At 57.7% G+C, this 16,036-nt stretch overlaps 7 protein-coding genes across 7 annotated transcripts; 2 read left to right on the forward strand and 5 right to left on the reverse strand.

The window, feature by feature from the left end:
• Window positions 1-2,040: 2,040 nt before the first annotated feature.
• On the reverse strand, window positions 2,041-2,868 carry L226DRAFT_247602 (uncharacterized protein). Its single transcript, XM_067673237.1, has 2 exons — window positions 2,516-2,868; window positions 2,041-2,458 (listed from the first exon to the last, which is right to left on the reverse strand). The coding sequence occupies exons 1-2, from the start codon at window positions 2,605-2,607 to the stop codon at window positions 2,074-2,076; spliced, it is 477 nt and encodes a 158-aa protein (XP_067539927.1). The 5' UTR covers window positions 2,608-2,868; the 3' UTR covers window positions 2,041-2,073.
• Window positions 2,869-6,474: 3,606 nt separating this feature from the next.
• Window positions 6,475-7,204, forward strand: L226DRAFT_531171 (uncharacterized protein; the record flags this gene model as incomplete). Its single annotated transcript, XM_067680026.1, has 2 exons — window positions 6,475-7,075; window positions 7,140-7,204. A coding segment is annotated over exon 1 (588 nt), but the record flags the coding sequence as incomplete, so codon positions are not given.
• Window positions 7,205-8,107: 903 nt separating this feature from the next.
• Window positions 8,108-8,537, reverse strand: L226DRAFT_567493 (UPF0057-domain-containing protein; the record flags this gene model as incomplete). Its single annotated transcript, XM_067684035.1, has 5 exons — window positions 8,108-8,141; window positions 8,196-8,256; window positions 8,316-8,333; window positions 8,393-8,421; window positions 8,485-8,537. The coding sequence occupies 5 exons, from the start codon at window positions 8,535-8,537 to the stop codon at window positions 8,108-8,110; spliced, it is 195 nt and encodes a 64-aa protein (XP_067539929.1).
• Window positions 8,538-8,872: 335 nt separating this feature from the next.
• Window positions 8,873-10,186, reverse strand: L226DRAFT_247877 (uncharacterized protein). Its single transcript, XM_067673238.1, has 4 exons — window positions 10,175-10,186; window positions 9,660-10,024; window positions 9,302-9,593; window positions 8,873-9,246 (listed from the first exon to the last, which is right to left on the reverse strand). Exons 2-4 carry the CDS (start codon window positions 9,838-9,840, stop codon window positions 9,009-9,011), a joined length of 711 nt encoding a protein of 236 aa, XP_067539930.1. The 5' UTR covers window positions 9,841-10,024; window positions 10,175-10,186; the 3' UTR covers window positions 8,873-9,008.
• A 773-nt stretch (window positions 10,187-10,959) lies between these two features.
• Window positions 10,960-13,808, forward strand: L226DRAFT_567494 (uncharacterized protein; the record flags this gene model as incomplete). Its single annotated transcript, XM_067684036.1, has 2 exons — window positions 10,960-11,862; window positions 11,922-13,808. 2 exons carry the CDS (start codon window positions 10,960-10,962, stop codon window positions 13,806-13,808), a joined length of 2,790 nt encoding a protein of 929 aa, XP_067539931.1.
• A 1,215-nt stretch (window positions 13,809-15,023) lies between these two features.
• Window positions 15,024-15,438, reverse strand: L226DRAFT_247915 (uncharacterized protein). The gene has a single exon (XM_067673239.1). The coding sequence runs from the start codon at window positions 15,375-15,377 to the stop codon at window positions 15,111-15,113; it is 267 nt and encodes an 88-aa protein (XP_067539932.1). The 5' UTR covers window positions 15,378-15,438; the 3' UTR covers window positions 15,024-15,110.
• An 85-nt stretch (window positions 15,439-15,523) lies between these two features.
• Window positions 15,524-15,909, reverse strand: L226DRAFT_247916 (uncharacterized protein). The gene has a single exon (XM_067673240.1). It carries the CDS (start codon window positions 15,856-15,858, stop codon window positions 15,622-15,624), a length of 237 nt encoding a protein of 78 aa, XP_067539933.1. The 5' UTR covers window positions 15,859-15,909; the 3' UTR covers window positions 15,524-15,621.
• Between the last annotated feature and the right edge of the window lie 127 nt (window positions 15,910-16,036).

Consider the following 16,036-nt stretch of genomic DNA (forward strand, 5'->3'; position numbering starts at 1 on the left):
TCGGGCGACAGATAACACAATAGAAAGGCTCGTAAACTCCGCGAGCCCGCAGGTTGTGTGCGATCGGCGGGGGCTACAGCCTACGGGCCCTTGAAGAGAGGCGTTGGCCATTGTTTGGAGACCCTGCGGAGGTCTAGATGCTTCAGGATGACCCCCACAACCGTCGATCGAGACGGTATGACCGAGCATCGAGATGAGTCCAAACGGCAAGAGGAGAGAACAAGAGCGACGGGTTCGGTGTTTGAAATCTGAATCTTACCGCTCAACATCCGAGTCGCGTGAGGGTCACGGTGCTCACGCACGCACGGGGGCGCCCCTACAAAAGCGAACACTCGGAAGAGCAGGAGTGTTTTGCACCTATTGCCCCCAAAAGCCACTCTCATTCACCGCTTCTCGTCCTTTCCGCACCATAACTCGTCGACAAGACGATCCCCGGGTCTTCAAGTTCCCTTTCTAGCCCAGAAAACGTCTGGTCGCGGAGGCATGGTTGCGCTAATCGCGCGCTAGAGTAGACGCGTGTTGGAGAGGACAGCAGGTACGTCTTCCACAGTGCATGTAGTTTTGGACAGTGTGATTTGTGCTCACCTATACCCAAGACTGTATCCCAAACGTTCTCCCGCCATCCCCGCCACCTCCCGAGCGCATGCATGGTCACAAACCGCGCCATCCCTGATTATCCTCCAAACCACCGCCATCACGGTGTCCACCCAAACCCTCTACCCCTCCATGCAATCGTCCTTTTGGGCAGGAAAACCCATGTATGGCGATCCAGACGTCAAAGCTCGATGTCCCGAGGAATAGAGGATAGCAAAGTCGCGGGCCAGGAAGACGCCCAAACTGGCAGAAGCCTCGTGGGTGAGTATTTTGCCGGAGGCGGCAGCCTTCCCTTTTAGGCGATGGGTGGGCAGGATAGGCGACCTCGGCGCGAATTGGAGTGTAGACAGGGATATCTGTCCCAGAAATGTTCATCAGATGTGGTGGAGGAAGATCATACTGCTCGCCTGACGACACCCGTCTTGCGGGCGTATCTGCCTTCCGCCTCCACAGACCCCGACAAAGTGCTGCTTGGCGGTCGTAACCTCATGGCGGGGTTCCACACTGCGTGGCCTGGGTTAAATGCATGATGTGCGCATAGCATACGCAATCGCCGACTGCGTGCCATAGGCACTTCGGCGAGCCCAGGCCTGGTGGACTTCGAGATGTGGTCCAATATGAGCAGTCCTTCGGCGATGGGGTGCACCCCCGTTTCGGTATCTTGCCATATGTCGCGCCTCTGGATCGGCACACAGACAAGCACGTCATGAGGCCTGTGCTGACACGACGGGGAAGCGTTAGAAGTCGTTCAGCTGCATGGGACGATGGATTCCTTACTCGAGGACGCATGGACCAGATGGCACTCTCCCGGATGCGACGGAATGCTGCTGCCGCGAGTGGCAAGACTGATTAGATATGCCCCACGGCTAGATAACGCACCAAACGTGGGCATTCTCTACGACGAGTCCGCTTCGGAGGTGTTATGCCATGGCGTATCCGACTCTGTTTTGTTGTGGTTGCGATGAATTTGACTCTGTTTAGTCTCTACTAGCTCGAATGAGGACTTCACTGACCTTCTTGTGTCGTCCAGCGCGAGTTCCAGGACGTACTTCCTCGCGATCGGGACGCTTCAAGCCACAGCCCGCTGACGAAGAACGAGGGCACATCAGCATTTCGACCTTAGACCACAGCACGCAGGGCACTCACGACTATAAGGTGAGTTCTTACAGAAATCAGGATGTCCTGCTGCAGCGGTTCGGGTTGTGGTCGTGAAGTTCAAGAGCAAAGGGCACGGGCGCACATCCGCCCATCGCGCGCGTTCCAAATAAGGATAGGCGCCAGAATAAGCTCAGTCACGGGGCTGTCCGGTCACGTTTCCCACAGACTGAACAATGGCCTTTTGTTCGCTCGAAGGGGACTGGCCGAGTCAAGCAGGGCGACTAGCTGGCAAGTCTCGGCGAAAATGCAGCTTTAAAGTGAGTTGATGGCCGGTAGGCGAGCCTGTCGAGCTTGAGGGCGAAGTGCGCGAGGTCGCTATGGTTAACTGCCGTCACGGCGGCGTTCAAAGCGCTCGGCGTTCAGTATGGCAGGTACTGCATTGGGACGTGCTTCGGTGAGGTTTGAACGGCAGCAGAGAGAGGGTATGTGATAGCGTCGGAGGACTTCTGCAACGCCCTCGTTAGAGCTACAGGGAGTAGTGGCCTCGTCGCGCGCTACTGACATGCATGCGTACGAGGGCAGCGACCCAGGGATAATGAAGCCGAGTGCTGATCGATAGCTGGAGCCAGGGATGTGCGTCCAGCTCCAGTTAACCCACGGCCATTCTGTCATTTGTCCGTGCTCCAACGCTCTCTCCTGGTCTCTTGGCCTCTGTGTAGGCGTTGCGCAGCCCTTTCGGAATAGGTCGAGATGTGCGAGCGGTGTTCTGCGAGTTCCACAGTCTTGAGTGGTTCTTCTCAGTGTCTGAAGCGATTGTGCTTACCGTTGTCCTGCGGCTTGTATGACGTTCAGTGATGGCTGCGACGCTGAGGCGTGTGGGTCAAGGGCTCTTCTGTTATATCTGTATCTGGGCATAACCTGTGTCGCACTTGCGTCCTCGACGGATGTGATGCCTTGCTCGGAGCGCAGAGTGTAGATGTCTCTGTGCGTACTTGACTAAGTCCTCGCTGGAGGCGTTGACTGGATTGAACTCACCTGGCAAGCTCCATGCTCTATGACTTCGTGTTCTGGCTATGCGATTCGCACTCATGACGTTCTGGGATCGGGTTCTTGTTCGGACTGGGGTACTGTTCTGCGTGTCGCATATGGATGACATACCTTCGATGATAGCTTGACGACTTGGTGACTTGTCGTGAACTCGGACGCTCCGTCTTCTACCGCTGGCACCTAGAGCATTGTTGCGACCCCGGTCGATGCGGGAGCCTGAAGTGAACCCGAAGAGTTAGCTCGATGGTAGAGCGGTGGTTTCTTGGGGGTTACTTGAGCTGGACGTTGGCGCCATACCACCGACCCCTCGTCGCCGTCTGAATGGCGATATGTGACTGAAGAGTATCGTGTGCAGCGAGTGTGACTTCGCGCGGCGGGGGCATGAGGTACGATGCCATGTATCAAGGAGCTGCGGACATACCAGATCGCGACGCCCGCCGTTCAACTTCGCCTCGCGCGGCCCCATCGAGCCCGGGGACCCAAGCTGACCTCGTCGTCGTTGCTCGCGATCGCGTCTTGCGCATACAGATATTTCTCTCGCGAAGGTTCCAGCAAAGCTCGAGTCGATGTCGAAGAAGGAGGGGTTGAAGAGGGTGGTGGTAGAAGAAGGCAGGAGAGTGGCGCTCGGCACAGGCGAGAGTATCAAGCGCGCACGATGTTTGGGGTGAGTTCCTTCAACACCCGCAACGTGCCCGACGCAGCACTGAGCATGAGTATATGCAGGGTATTGTAGTATGATGTGCTCACCAGAAATCAGGAAAAAACGCGTCCGTTCCCCTTCTACTCGCGCGCGACATCCACCCAGGCGCTCAAACCGAGTCCGAGACCCTCCCCGCCCGTCCCCCCCTCGCAACTCCTCTAGGATGGTTGAAGCTCGTTGGAGTACTGAATTCCGGCTCGTGTGAGCTTGATGGGTCTTTGCTCGCCGGTCTTCCCTCTGGATGCGATAAGGCGGTGTGGCTTGGGGCTCATCGGCGGATGTTCACGATACCGCACATGTGAAGCTTGCAGCAGCGAAATCCTTCGTGTCGTACTTGATCAGGAATGTAGGCGGCCTGTTCGGAGGTAATGCGCAGGGGATGAAGGTGGCAAAATGTGGCAGAGGGTGGGAGCAGACGGCAAAGCATCGTTGGGCCACTCACCTTGTCTTGGTAGCCAAAGCGTTCATCGTCTGCATTGCCTAGAACAAAGCAGGTCCATTGAACGTCTTCCGCAGTCGCGCTGACGTTAGCGCTGATGTTGGTCGGCCCCGTAATTATCATCGAAACTCGCTATTGCCTCACTCGACAGCGTCGAGATGTCTTTGGGTAAGGTTTTGGTCCCCGTAATGGTCTGCTTCTCTGCCGCTCCAGTTGTTGTTGGGCCCAAGGATTGTGCAGCAGGGTGGGCGGTGAGCGGCGTGAAAAGCAATCAAGCACGGCGACACCCACGAGGCGCGGTTCAAGTAGATCTTGTGCAAGCGTGTGCTCATGCTTGAAAGCGAAAGGCTCCCAGTATGTCATGATAACGCTCTCCCCGTTTCTCACAATATTCACTTTGTAGGCCGCATAATAATTGTTGGACGATCTTGGGAGACGCGAGGACTGCACAAAAGCAATGGCGACGAGATGAACGATGCTGATGCATTGGAAAGCGGTCAAAGTATATGTACAGTAATCACGAGGCAATATAGGACTTGCGAACGGGATGATACACACGATAGTGAGAATAAATGGGACGGTCGTGACGGCGAGATGGGAGCAAGTGAGATCATGATATGTACGAACGATGCAGAACGGCAATACACAGGTAGGATGTCGACGGTGAGGACGTCGAGGACGAGGGCGAGGGCGACGAGGTTGTCGATGGTGAAGACGAGGATGACGAGGTCGAGGTCGATGTCGACGGTGAGGACATCGAGGTTGAGGTAGAGGTCGACGAAGACGTCAACGGTGAGGACCACGAGGATGTCAATGGTGATGAGGTCGAGGACGAGGTCGAGGACATCCAGGTTGAGGTAGAGGTCGAGAAAGACGTCAACGGCGAGGACATCCAGGTTGAGGTAGAGGTCGACGAAGACGTCAACGGTGAGGACATCGAGGATGTCGATGGTGAGGACGTCTAGGACGAGGACGACCAGGACGACCAGGATGGCAGTGATACCTACGACTTCCTCCTCCTCTTTGTGGTGTGCGAGCTCACGCCAGTTAAAGCCTCCTCGCGAGGCCTCTTCGTCCCTGCCCCCGAAAGGCAGCGAGGATCAATGGTCTATGGGTGTGGAATGGTATCAGAACTTGCACCGCAATCTCAGAAGAAATACCACTTACCCGGACTCCTTGCGGACCACCACCCGTCGCACCTGGCGTCCCAATGACACCTACTTTCCAAGCGCCTTTGTGGCTCGAGACGCAAATTTCAAGGCCATTACGGCGCAAGAGTTGACTTGCTACCCTTGGATTGGCCCTGAGGACCTCCTCAGGGAGCTCGAGCAATTGCTCGACGTCGAGCAGTGTGTGAGAACCGGGACTTGACCACCTCAACAGAAGTTCGTCGAGTTGCTTGCGGGCGTCCATGACAGCAGGAGAGAAGAGGAGAATGAGTATTGAGCTGGTGGTTGGGGAGGAGATGGTGGAAGACTGAAGAGAGCAACGCGGGTAAGCGCACAGGTTTTATACCATGTCTCCGCGCGCGTCGACGCGTACCGTTCAACGTTGCAACTCCGGCAACTCCGCGGCTGGTGCGCACGCGTGATTGTAAACAATGGATATTCCGTGCGCGACCGCACACAATTGCAATGAGTATCCCCCATGCATTGAGGAAGCTGATGCCGGAAACCTCACGGTCTCTCTACAACATCCCCTCCATCCGTCATGCAATCGCGGTGGTTGATGAATTGTAGCTAGGCACGAACTTTGACGTGCAGAGGATGCTTTGCATGCTTCTGAGGTTCGCCCGCAAGTGCCACACTCTGACTCACAGAGATCGTCTCCTATACACAAATCAGTAGTATACTCAACACAGAGCGGCACAACAAGGATCGACCGCTTTGTCGTATTCCTTCGTGTGAATTGAGAAGGCACCCACCATCCAATCCAATTTTACACGCGGTCGAACACGTCGCGCACGCTGGCGCCCTTTGATCATGTCAGCACCGTGTAACACATCCGTGACTGCATCCTCCGCTCCTTTTCCAATTGCCCTTTGTCGCAGGAACACCCTAGAATCCAATTCTCCTGGGCGTGGCTCTGCTGCGCCGCGAACGTACCCATCAATTCACCCGTCCCATCAAAGCTGAGTAAAGCGAAAGCTAAAGCAAAGCACGCTCGTTTGCTCACCCTGAGCAAGCAGGCGCGTCGCCCAAAAGTGGTTAAGTAACCCTTACATTTAAGGTGGGTCGCTTCCCTATTCTCCGCTGTGTCGCTGCTCTAACTCGATGTTTAGCTTCCTAAAGCATGTAACAAAAGATTCGGCGAGACCGAAAGGCCGGGTACGACTGCCTAACATGGTAGGGATCAGGAGGAGCATGAGGCGGTAAGCGCGCCTAGTACATAAGCTGGTTCGAGTCGCGGCTCTCCGCGCTTCTTCACTCTCACCTTCGACTTCGACTGCAACCACCACCGGCTTCGCTTAAGTCGACCACCCTCCTATATTCACGTCCCAACATTAAGACACGCTTTGACGACGCCCTTGTGCTCCTCACGTGTCATCCACGACTTACTCACGACACACGACAACTACCCCCCCCTCCCGCAACCACCTTCGACAGAATGTCTGCCGCAGCACCCAACCACACCCGGCCCCTGCGCTCCATTCTCCGCAACGGCAACAACCCGCGCACGGCACTACGAATCTCTATACCGTCCGCACAAAATTCGGCCGCAACCACCACGGCCGATGCGTCGACCCGCGCGGTCGATGCGCAGAACCAAACTCCTATTGACGATACCCCGACCGAATACGACTTCTACACACCTCTTCCGTCTCCTCCTCTCCCTCCGCCGCCCCCGCCCAACACCCCGACGCGGCTCCGCTTCGCCGCTCAACCACGCCACCGGCCGTCGCGGAAGCGGGAACAGCAGGCTCTCCAAGCCCTCCCATACAACGGTGCCCTCCGTCCGAAGGCACGTAAAATCTCGGAGGACGCACACAACGCGCTCTCCATTATCGACCACGCGGAGCGGGCACAGGTGAGGCGGAAACACCGCTCATCGGGGACCGACCTCGAACGCGCCGCGCTCGAGGCGCTGCAGACTTGGGGTCCCGAAGTTTGGCATCGAGAAGGGTGGGACGCAAACTTCGTCGAGTACGACGATAGCACGAGGAGAGGACGGAGGCTTCGCCGGCCTGAGGGGGTATGGTGAGTGGTTTTAGTGGGTCTTTGGCGAGGATGGGGTGCTAACCACCGGTTGATGCTTGGACAGATTCTCGACGTCGCTTTCGTCTCTGTTTTGATTGATCTGTTCTGTATTCTGTCTCTTTCCACGCTTCTCTCATCTATTTCTGATCTATTCGCTCTCATTGCTTGCTTGTCCGTTGTACATTGCTATCTTGCTTTCCTTGTGCATATCTTTGTCCCTCTCGCATTTACTCTCGCATTCGCCTTGCATCTCATTGCTACTTATACCACCGCATTTCCCTTCTTTCTGCACCCCATTTCTTGAATATTTTCACCTGCATGTTTTGGGCTTCGTTCAAGTTTGATTCCTTCACTTCCGATCGCATGTACCTATAGGCTCTCCGACTTCCATTCTCATTGTACAATTCACACAGACGTTCCTGCTCTCCTGCTCGTGCATATCATCGACGGAAAACATACTACCAACTTTCCTCATGGTGTAAGAAACACCCAAGACGGAATGAGCCTTCGAGCCTCTGGGTGTACTTCGCTGTAGCAGGACTTCGAGCGCGGAACCTGGGCGTCCGGGCGTCCGATCCTCCTGTCGCTACTTCATGGGAGACGAAAGGCCTCTTCAAGCATCCCAGTAGACCGTAAGATGGAGCAGTAGAGTCTCTGATGCATTCAGAACAGTGGCATATGTAGTCGTCGTCGGTCCGAGTGATGCCTTTTCTCGAGTCCTCCGCGCCTGCTGACTAAGCACCCCTCTCGTCCGATCGTCCTCTCTCCTCTGGGTCTTCTATCGTCTGTCTGTTCCAGACCCTGTGTATGACCCTATTCCAACAACGTACCACACACCTTGTTACAGCAACCGAGGGCGTACGCCTCATTGCATGCCGGCTTAGGGCTATAACTTCTGGCGCGCCACGCGGACAAAGATCATGGACGAAATGCGACATTGTGAGTCCAGGGCTAGATATTACATATTGGCAATGGGGATGTGAACAGTATTGTAATAAGTTCGGAAAGGTCGTCGACGGGTGTCTAGCGAAATCACATAGCGCCTTCGCTGCGCGAGATGATCCACCTGTGCAGCAATGTCAGCTTCCCGGCAATCAGAACGACAAAGGTTTGAACGTACCAGGCGTGGATCACGCCGGGGATCCAACCGAGGATCCACAGGAGGATGTTGATCCAGAAATCTGTGCCGGAGGGGGTTCGTTAGCATAAGCGCGCAAGGTCTATCATATGGAAGACCGACCAGCCGCGAGTCCGCGCTCTACAGAGATGATGTGTGGTTAACTTGGATCTACCATGTGTGCCATGCCTAGAACTCACTGAAGAAGACGGCGGCAGGAGGGATGAAGCTGGCAGACAGGATGACGTCAGTACCCAGCAGTGGCGCATCCGAACGTTCATGCGGGGCTTACATGGCGAGAAAGTAGAGAACAACGTCGCTCGTGGGGGAAACAACCTTTGCCATGGTGCGCTAAGTGCAAGTGTGAGGGGTATGCAGATGCAGTGCGGTAGGGTTGCGGCAGGAGTGGAGTCGTGAAGCGGTCGTGAGCGTCGTGGTCAGAGGGGCAACGGAGCGTCTGCCTCGAGGACGTATATATAGCTGCGCGCTGGTCAGCATGCCGAGCCTCGCCGCATCCCGCTACGCCGAAACAGTAAGCTGGCATGCAGACACAGGGAGGCGTGCACAGCCAGGCCTCGCAGGTGTACTAAGATACGCGTCCTACGTCATAGCTGCGGCGGATGCCCTATCCACGCTAGCCGCTGCATGCTAACCCTCGCGCGTTGTCTAGGTCGACCTCTTAGCTGTGGTTGTATCGCAGCAACGGCAGATACTGTAGAAGAGCACCGAGCAGCAAGACTGCGGCAGACCGCAGTGCAGGCCGTTCTGCAGCCGTACGCATGTCGTGTACTTCTGTGAAGGGATCTGTCTGCATGATCAACACAACATTGTCGATCGACAACACGACAAACTCTCTGTCACGGGGAGAGCATCAACATGGCCAGGCTGCTCAATCACAACACCACTATAAAGCCCGTGGTCTCGAACAAGGCGCCCCGTCGTCTCGCCCCTTTTGACTCCTTCTCGTCTTCCGCCCTTCATGGCGCAGCACATCCGGTGAGTGACTCGAGGCGTGTCCTTGGCACCGTCGCAGCTCAAGCGAACGCGGCGAGTCCTTTTCGAGGAACTGTTGTATAGAATTCGCAGAGATAGGGGTAAGGAGGACGCACGCGAGCGACGGAGCTTGAGCTGTCCTGAAGTCTTTTGCTCCTTTCATCACAGTCTCGGGCGCGTCGTCCATACGACTGACAGACGACGAAGAGGACAGGACGATCCTCGGATCTGCAGACGGGAGTACGTGGCCTACGCGCAGCGAAAGACATAGCGTGCACCGAGAAAGGGCCTTCCGACCATCAAGGGCAGGTACGACTGATGAGAGTTGCGGCATCGTCTCCTTGGGTCGCGGTGAACTGGAGACGAAGAGCTTGGTGCCTTGTAGGTGGATCAGTGGCCCGAGCTTGGCTTCCAAGGTGCAGCGACGCGCGTGGTTCAGTCAACGATTCACGACACCCATGAGATAGGACATACCTGCCTGAGAGGCACGGGGCGCTCGCGATGAGCTTGAACAAGGTTCGTCCGCGCTTGGCGAGTAAAGACGAAGATTCTGCTTGATGAGGTAGCCAGGCGATCCGTGTTCTTGGAGCCTTGAACGCTGCACGACGACGTCTTCATCACCCGTACTTGAGGGCCGCGACAACACTAGGGTCATCGCTGGTCGCTCGGTATGATGACTGCACCTGCTGTGGGTCCACTTGCGCTATCCTTCGGCATCTCAGCGTCGATGAAGGACGGGTTCGCGTGCAATGGACTTCATCATGATAGCCGGTAGGTACACGCTTGTTCATGCCACTCGCGAACACAACAGTCTGGTTCTGTGAGGGACAGTGATCCCTCTGCGGTGTTGCGCGGAAGACATGAGAAATGATTAAGGCTAGGCAGAGGTGATGTCAGGGTACCCGCGAGCGACGGGGTTGACCGTGGGACGGCCACGGCCATGTCGTCCTCACCTCCGCGCGCACTGCTGGTCATAACAACGCTCTGACCTTTGCTACACACTCGGGGTACGACTGCACCCGCACGGGTTCGCTTGTTGCTCACTGTCAGCGTGGTTGAAGGATGGTTTCGCAAGACGTACCCAGGACATACCAAGCTCGCAAGTCTATCTCTTCGCGGAGTGGGAAGAGTAACGCTGGCTCCATACATGGTGCGAGACCTCTCAACGTTCCTCCAGGCTGAACTGATGTCGCGTTGCGCAGGTCAAGTCCTAGTGCAGGTCCTGCTCAAAGCTAACCGAATGGGGTCTATCGAGCAGCGTCAGCGTCGGTAGGGCGGAGCAATTTCACCCAGAGACTGACGTACCATAACACAACATAAAACAGGGGGGCAAATCTACGAAACTCCCTGCGAGTCGTCGTGCAAGTATGCCACCGAAAATGCTGGTATTTCTTTCGTGTCGTGCCAGCGCTGGTGCACCTTGCATCGTGGCTGAATTCATGGCGCCTAACACCCCACCATCTTCCTTCGCGACCATGGCGTTGTACTAGCACATCTCTGCTGCACTCACGGGCCCCGCAGAGCGCGACGACGAAGACAAAGGACGAGGACGAGGAACAAAAGCACTTGTGCCGACGTTGCCACATCGAGAGTCGGACTTTTTTGCCGGGGAATGCCGAAGAGGTAAGCGGACGATTTTGACTCGGATGCTGGCTGTTCTGCGATTCCACTCACTGCGTTCTATGTTGTCGACAGAAATCACTGCTTTCATCACTGCTAAGCTCGCCGAACGCATCTTCAGGCCAGTCGTCCGCAGCCTCTCGCTCAGCCCAACATGAACAGACGCAAGAAGGGAGGTAACAACTCCATCCTCAAACCCTCTGCCCCACCCAAACCCGCACAGACTTCCTCCTCCACCCCCGCCGCCCCCAGCGCGATGCCCTCCAGAGTGTCGCCCCCGCTCAGAGCCGCAGCGCCCCCGCAGAGCGCCCCTCCTGCGTCCCGGATAGCTCCTCAGCCAACGAGGGCAGCGACCGCACCCACCCCAGCGCCAAGAGCAACTGCATCGCCTCCGAAACCCCCCGTGCCCACACCAGGTAGAATGAAGGCAGCAGTCCCGCCAGCGAAGACGGGGCCATCGCAGAGAGGTGGCGCAGGCACCCTGACGCGCTCGGATCGGGTACGCGCAACTTGGTTTGACTTCGACGAGGCGTGGGTCAAGCCGCGCCAGGCGCAGGTTGCTGCGGAGCTGGAGTCGATGCTGAAAGCCGCCGAGCAGAGCAGTCGCGTCAAAGGCAAGGCCCTCGAGCAGAACATACAGCGCATCGTCAACAGGATGCAATACCAATTCGCGATGGCCGCGCGGGCGGAGTGGGATTCGCGTCTCGAGAAGGCGGGCCTGCAGGCGGAGGACTGGACGGACATAACACCAGAGGAGATGTCCGCAGTCGAGCAGGTGCTCGAGTGCGAGGAGAATGAGGAAGATATTGGTGCGTACGCCCTCGCTCAGGCACAGCAACGCCAGTCGTTAGCCCCGACGCTATCTGGGAAGACTGCTGTCGAGTCGTCTCCCCCGCTGCCATCACACGCGATCAACGGCCGCAAAGCACAAGCACCTCGTCCAGCCGCGACTCAGAAGGCTCCTGCTCCTCCTGCACAGCAGCAGTCGTCATCGTGGTTCGGATGGGCGACAAAGCCGTTCCAGATGACCGTGACAGAGGTTCCCGAGGAACCACAAGTAAGTCCTCGTCGTAGCGAAGTACCCAGGGATTGTGCTGACTGTCTCATTTGCTGCAGAAGCCTGCATCCTTGTGGGGCGCGAAGAAGAACGCCCCAATCATCGAAGACGTTCGTGCGCCGACGAGGGCGACCCCTGCGCCACAACCGCCTCCACCAGCCGCCCCGCAGTCCATGTCTCGCCCCGCTCAGCCTGCGGCCAAGATGCAGGACCCTGTCGCTGCCCTTGCTGCTCCATCCCACGGTTTCGTGTCATATGCCGTCCCTATCTCCCTCTTGATGACACCGTTCGAGGGCGCAGTGGCATCTGACACGGAGTTCCTCGGGCTCGTGGACAACGCGTACGTGAACTCGCTCCGTAAGTTCCATCAGCAGGCGGCTGAGGCGGACGCGGTGCTCGCGAGGGAGTTGCGCAAGAACATCCCTGCGGACGAGCGCGAGTTCTGCATCCGGTCGCACATGGTGGCTATGGAGCAGCTCGCGCGGAACATCGCCTCGCAGCGTGACAGTGCGATCGCTGAGCTGTTGTGCTCGCGCGGGTTTGGCGGCGGGAAGGGCGGTGGCGACACTACCCCCACCGCGAAGGTGCCGTCTGTGCCTACGCAGCCGCCTGGTGCCTTCCCAGACGATGGTATCCATGTCACTCCGGTGTTCGAGCAGGATTTGGAGCCCGAGCCGGAGCCAGAACGCGAACCTGAGCCTGATGTCGATGAGGAGATTATCATCCCACTCAAGGGCAAGGCAGCCAAGAAGAAGGCGAAGAAGGCTGCAGAGGCGAAGGCGACGGTCAATGGACGCTCGACCCCGACTCCCGCTGCAGCTGCAGCTGCAGCCCGACCTGCTGCTCCAGCTCCCAAGGCTGCACCAGTGGTCGAGAAGAAGGCTGCTCCGGTCGCCTCTGCTTGGGCTGCAAAGGCCGCTGCAACAGCACAGGCACGACCTGCCTCTCCCGCGCCCATCACAATCAACACGAAACAAGGCTCGACGCCTCCTGCTGCCAACGGCCGTAACACGCCCGCGCCGATGTCACCCTGGGAGATGGCGCAAGCAGCGAAGGTTGCCAGCTCGGCTTCTGGCAAAGCCCCGGAGGTGAAGCCTCCTTCGCCGCCCAACGGGATGTGGGCCCCTCCTGTGGGCCGTTCTTCGAGCAAAAATCCATATGCGCCGACGCGGCCCTCCCGCCTTGCGCATGTGTCGGAGCCTGAGTCGCCCGAGCCGCCATCTCCACCTCCGACCCGCGAGCCGACAGGCAAGGACTACGTCGCATGGTTCGCGGGGTCGTCGTCCGAGGACGAGAGAGATGCGGACGAAGGGCTCAGCGAGGACGAAGACGAGGACGACGAGGACGATGAAGACGACGGCGGGGCCGGCGCGAGCTGTGGCGGGGCCGGGGGCATCCTCAACGCCCTTGCAGGCAACTCCAAGTGGGCGATGTTTGGTGAAGGTGTCCAGCCTCATCCCCAACAGAGGCAGGCTGCACGCTCAGCCACCCCTGCCCGCGGGCGTGCGGCGACTGCGACCCCGGTCCCTATCCCGGTCCCTATACAGGCGGGTGCTGGGCGGTACGGCGCAGATATGGGTGTTGGTGCTGGTGCTGCTGGCATGGGCGGGGAGTGGATGCGCTGGGGAGCCCCTGGAGGTGGTGCTGGCCCGTCGAGCTTTGGAGCGGGTCCTTCAAGCTTCGGGGCCGGCCCGTCGAGCTTTGGTGCGGGTTTCGCTGGTTTCGGCGCTGGCCCGGGTCCGTCTGCAAAGGGCGGCCAGTGGCAGAGCGACGACGACGACGATCTGGGCAATATCCTCGAGCTGACGACGAGCGCGTTGGACCGGGGTGGCGATGGCGATGTTATGCACGCGATGAACGCGTTCCTCATGGCGCAGAAGGCGCGCGAGACGCTTGCGACGCCCGTCGGGGTGCGCGCTGCGACCCCAGGCGGACGGCGGTGGTGATAGGGCTCGACATTGACTTTCGAGATCGATGTGAGTGCTCGACTTTTGTGATGACGATTCGGAGGCTGCTGTGCGGCGACGATGTTTTTGTGCTGTTCGTTTGCTTTGGCTGCTGTTGTTGGCTCTGGTAGATGCGCTTTCGAGTGTATGTGCTGCCTCGTGCTTTCTTCTTTTTCCTTCTCTATGATTTCTCTATCCATCTCATCCTCTCTCTCTCCTCTGCTGGATGTATCCATGTCCGTCTCTCTCTGTCTCTCTGTCTCGGTTCTCCCCTTTTTTATCTCACTCCGTCCCTCTTGTTCTGCCTCTTGCGATTCCTCCCTTCACTACCCCTACCCTTCACCCTTAGTGTCTTATACCCGTAACGTTATGTATTTATACGCTTTTCTGCTCTCCTCTCCCCATAGATGCGATCTCGCGACGCTGTACGGTACTCTGTAGGCTTACTGACGGACTGACTCTTCTGCTCTCTGCTGTTTGCTCTCACGTAGTTCCGTGACGACCCCGCTATAAAATGTACATAGCCACGACTTTTCTGTACGTAGCCACGCACGATATTTATGATGTCAAGTCTTGTTTCCTTTTCCCTCCTTGGTTCGCATCCTCTGCGATCCAACTCGAACCACTACACCTTCTATTCCGGGATATGCACCTCGTTTCATATGGTGGAGTCCGCGGTCGCGATCGTAGCACTGATCGGCAGCAGTTGCATCTCGTTGCTCCGGACTGCGTCCGGAGCAGCAGGTTCGAAAAACCAGGTGGTTACTTTTTTGCCCGCCCTGATATGATCCCTGCGTTAACCTGAAGATCGCTGACGCACACTTCGTTTCACACAGGTAATGGCCATGAAACAGATTTGTACATATGGCCTGGGCGGATATGAAGGGCACGAGCCCGAAGAGAATCAGAGATGCCGATGCCCCCCCCAAGAACGCGCCGTTTGGCTTGTTCCATACAAGGGGGCGCACCATCTGTTGGAAGTGTGAACGTCCGAAACCCCCACCCCGGCACGACGGAACGCCTACGTGGCTTCGTGCTTCGTGCTTCGTGAGCGTCACGGCACGTTCAATGGGGTGCTGGATCCTGGATCCTATCGAACGTGATGACGCAGTCCCCCAGTGCCCCGTCGTCATGCCTCAAGCTCAAGGGCGGCGACGAACCTAACATGAAGCAATCGAAGTAATCCAGCGCGCAACCCCACAACTTCTTGTGGGCTGGTGTTCGCACGTCCACGCAGCGCAGGCCGCAAGGCCCACCTGGGTCACCGGGGGGGTGCGAAAGCCCTTCTTGTCATTTAGGCTTCTACGATCCATCCTTTCCTCTCTGGTCGGTCTGATGGACGGCTTGGCGACTTTGGCGCTGTGTGCCGTAGGGGGCTAGTGGGCGGCGGGCGGTGGTGACCACACTGACAGGCAGGCTCTCGCGAGCTTTTGCTCGGGGGCTGAGGTTAATCCTATCAGTACCAGGGGTGCGCATTGCGTTCCCCCCGCGCTGCCCGAGCACCAGCAAGCAGCAAGTATGTCGGGCGCAGCTTTGGAACTTTGCGGGATACCCCGAGCCTCCCAGCATGGTACAAGTTGTTCAGCCTCTGGATGTGGCGTCCACCCTACATATATAAATTCAAACGGCGGCCGTTCTTGATCTCAGCTTCGCGTACCCGCGGTCGGGGCCGGGACGCTGGATGCTAGTGCCCTCGCTCACGTACATGGTACGTCCCTACGTTATGCTTGGGCAGATTGGATCACCTCGTGCCGTGACTTTGAACGCTGACGCTGACGCTGTCAGCTCGCGCTCGTCGCGACTGCTCCGGTCCTCAGCGCACCCGCAAGGCAGTGTGGAGAGCCTGAGCATAGAGTCCCGATATCCTATATCGCCATGGGGAATGCAATGCAGAAGTCGACGACTCTGATTCACCAACGTTCCGGGCGGGGCGATCGTGTTTGCGTTCACGAAGACCGTACTCTGTATGCACCAGGTGCCATCTGGCTGGTCCCCCGGGGCGGGTCAATCGGTCAACAGCACAGGCGAGGCGTACGTTGAAGGCCGCCATCCCAAACTTGGGCCGTCCCGTAAACCCACATGCATTCTCGTCATCGCACGCGCCTCGTGGTCCCGTGGAACGCTCGGGGAGAAGTCTGGGCCCTGAGGGCACGATTGCATGAATTAGACGGAGCTGAAGGACGTGCTTTAATACCCGTCCGGCACACGGATGTGCGTTCATCCTATCA

Source organism: Lentinus tigrinus (genome assembly GCF_003813185.1).
Source record: "Lentinus tigrinus ALCF2SS1-7 unplaced genomic scaffold L226scaffold_4, whole genome shotgun sequence".
In the NCBI taxonomy this organism is placed as follows: domain Eukaryota; kingdom Fungi; phylum Basidiomycota; class Agaricomycetes; order Polyporales; family Polyporaceae; genus Lentinus; species Lentinus tigrinus.

Bases quoted from the DNA above. Each gene is read 5' to 3' on its own strand.
- L226DRAFT_247602 (XM_067673237.1), bottom strand. From the start codon at position 2,607: ATGCCCAGATACAGATATAACAGAAGAGCCCTTGACCCACACGCCTCA. The intron at 2,459-2,515 runs GTAAGCACAATC...TGGAACTCGCAG, and splicing joins ATACAAGCCGCAGGACAACG to AACACCGCTCGCACATCTCG.
- L226DRAFT_247877 (XM_067673238.1), bottom strand. From the start codon at position 9,840: ATGACCCTAGTGTTGTCGCGGCCCTCAAGTACGGGTGATGAAGACGTC. The intron at 9,594-9,659 runs GTATGTCCTATC...GCACCTTGGAAG, and splicing joins GCCCCGTGCCTCTCAGGCAG to CCAAGCTCGGGCCACTGATC. The intron at 9,247-9,301 runs GTGCGTCCTCCT...TTCCTCGAAAAG, and splicing joins GCTCAAGCTCCGTCGCTCGC to GACTCGCCGCGTTCGCTTGA.
- L226DRAFT_247915 (XM_067673239.1), bottom strand. From the start codon at position 15,377: ATGCTGGGAGGCTCGGGGTATCCCGCAAAGTTCCAAAGCTGCGCCCGA.
- L226DRAFT_247916 (XM_067673240.1), bottom strand. From the start codon at position 15,858: ATGGCGGCCTTCAACGTACGCCTCGCCTGTGCTGTTGACCGATTGACC.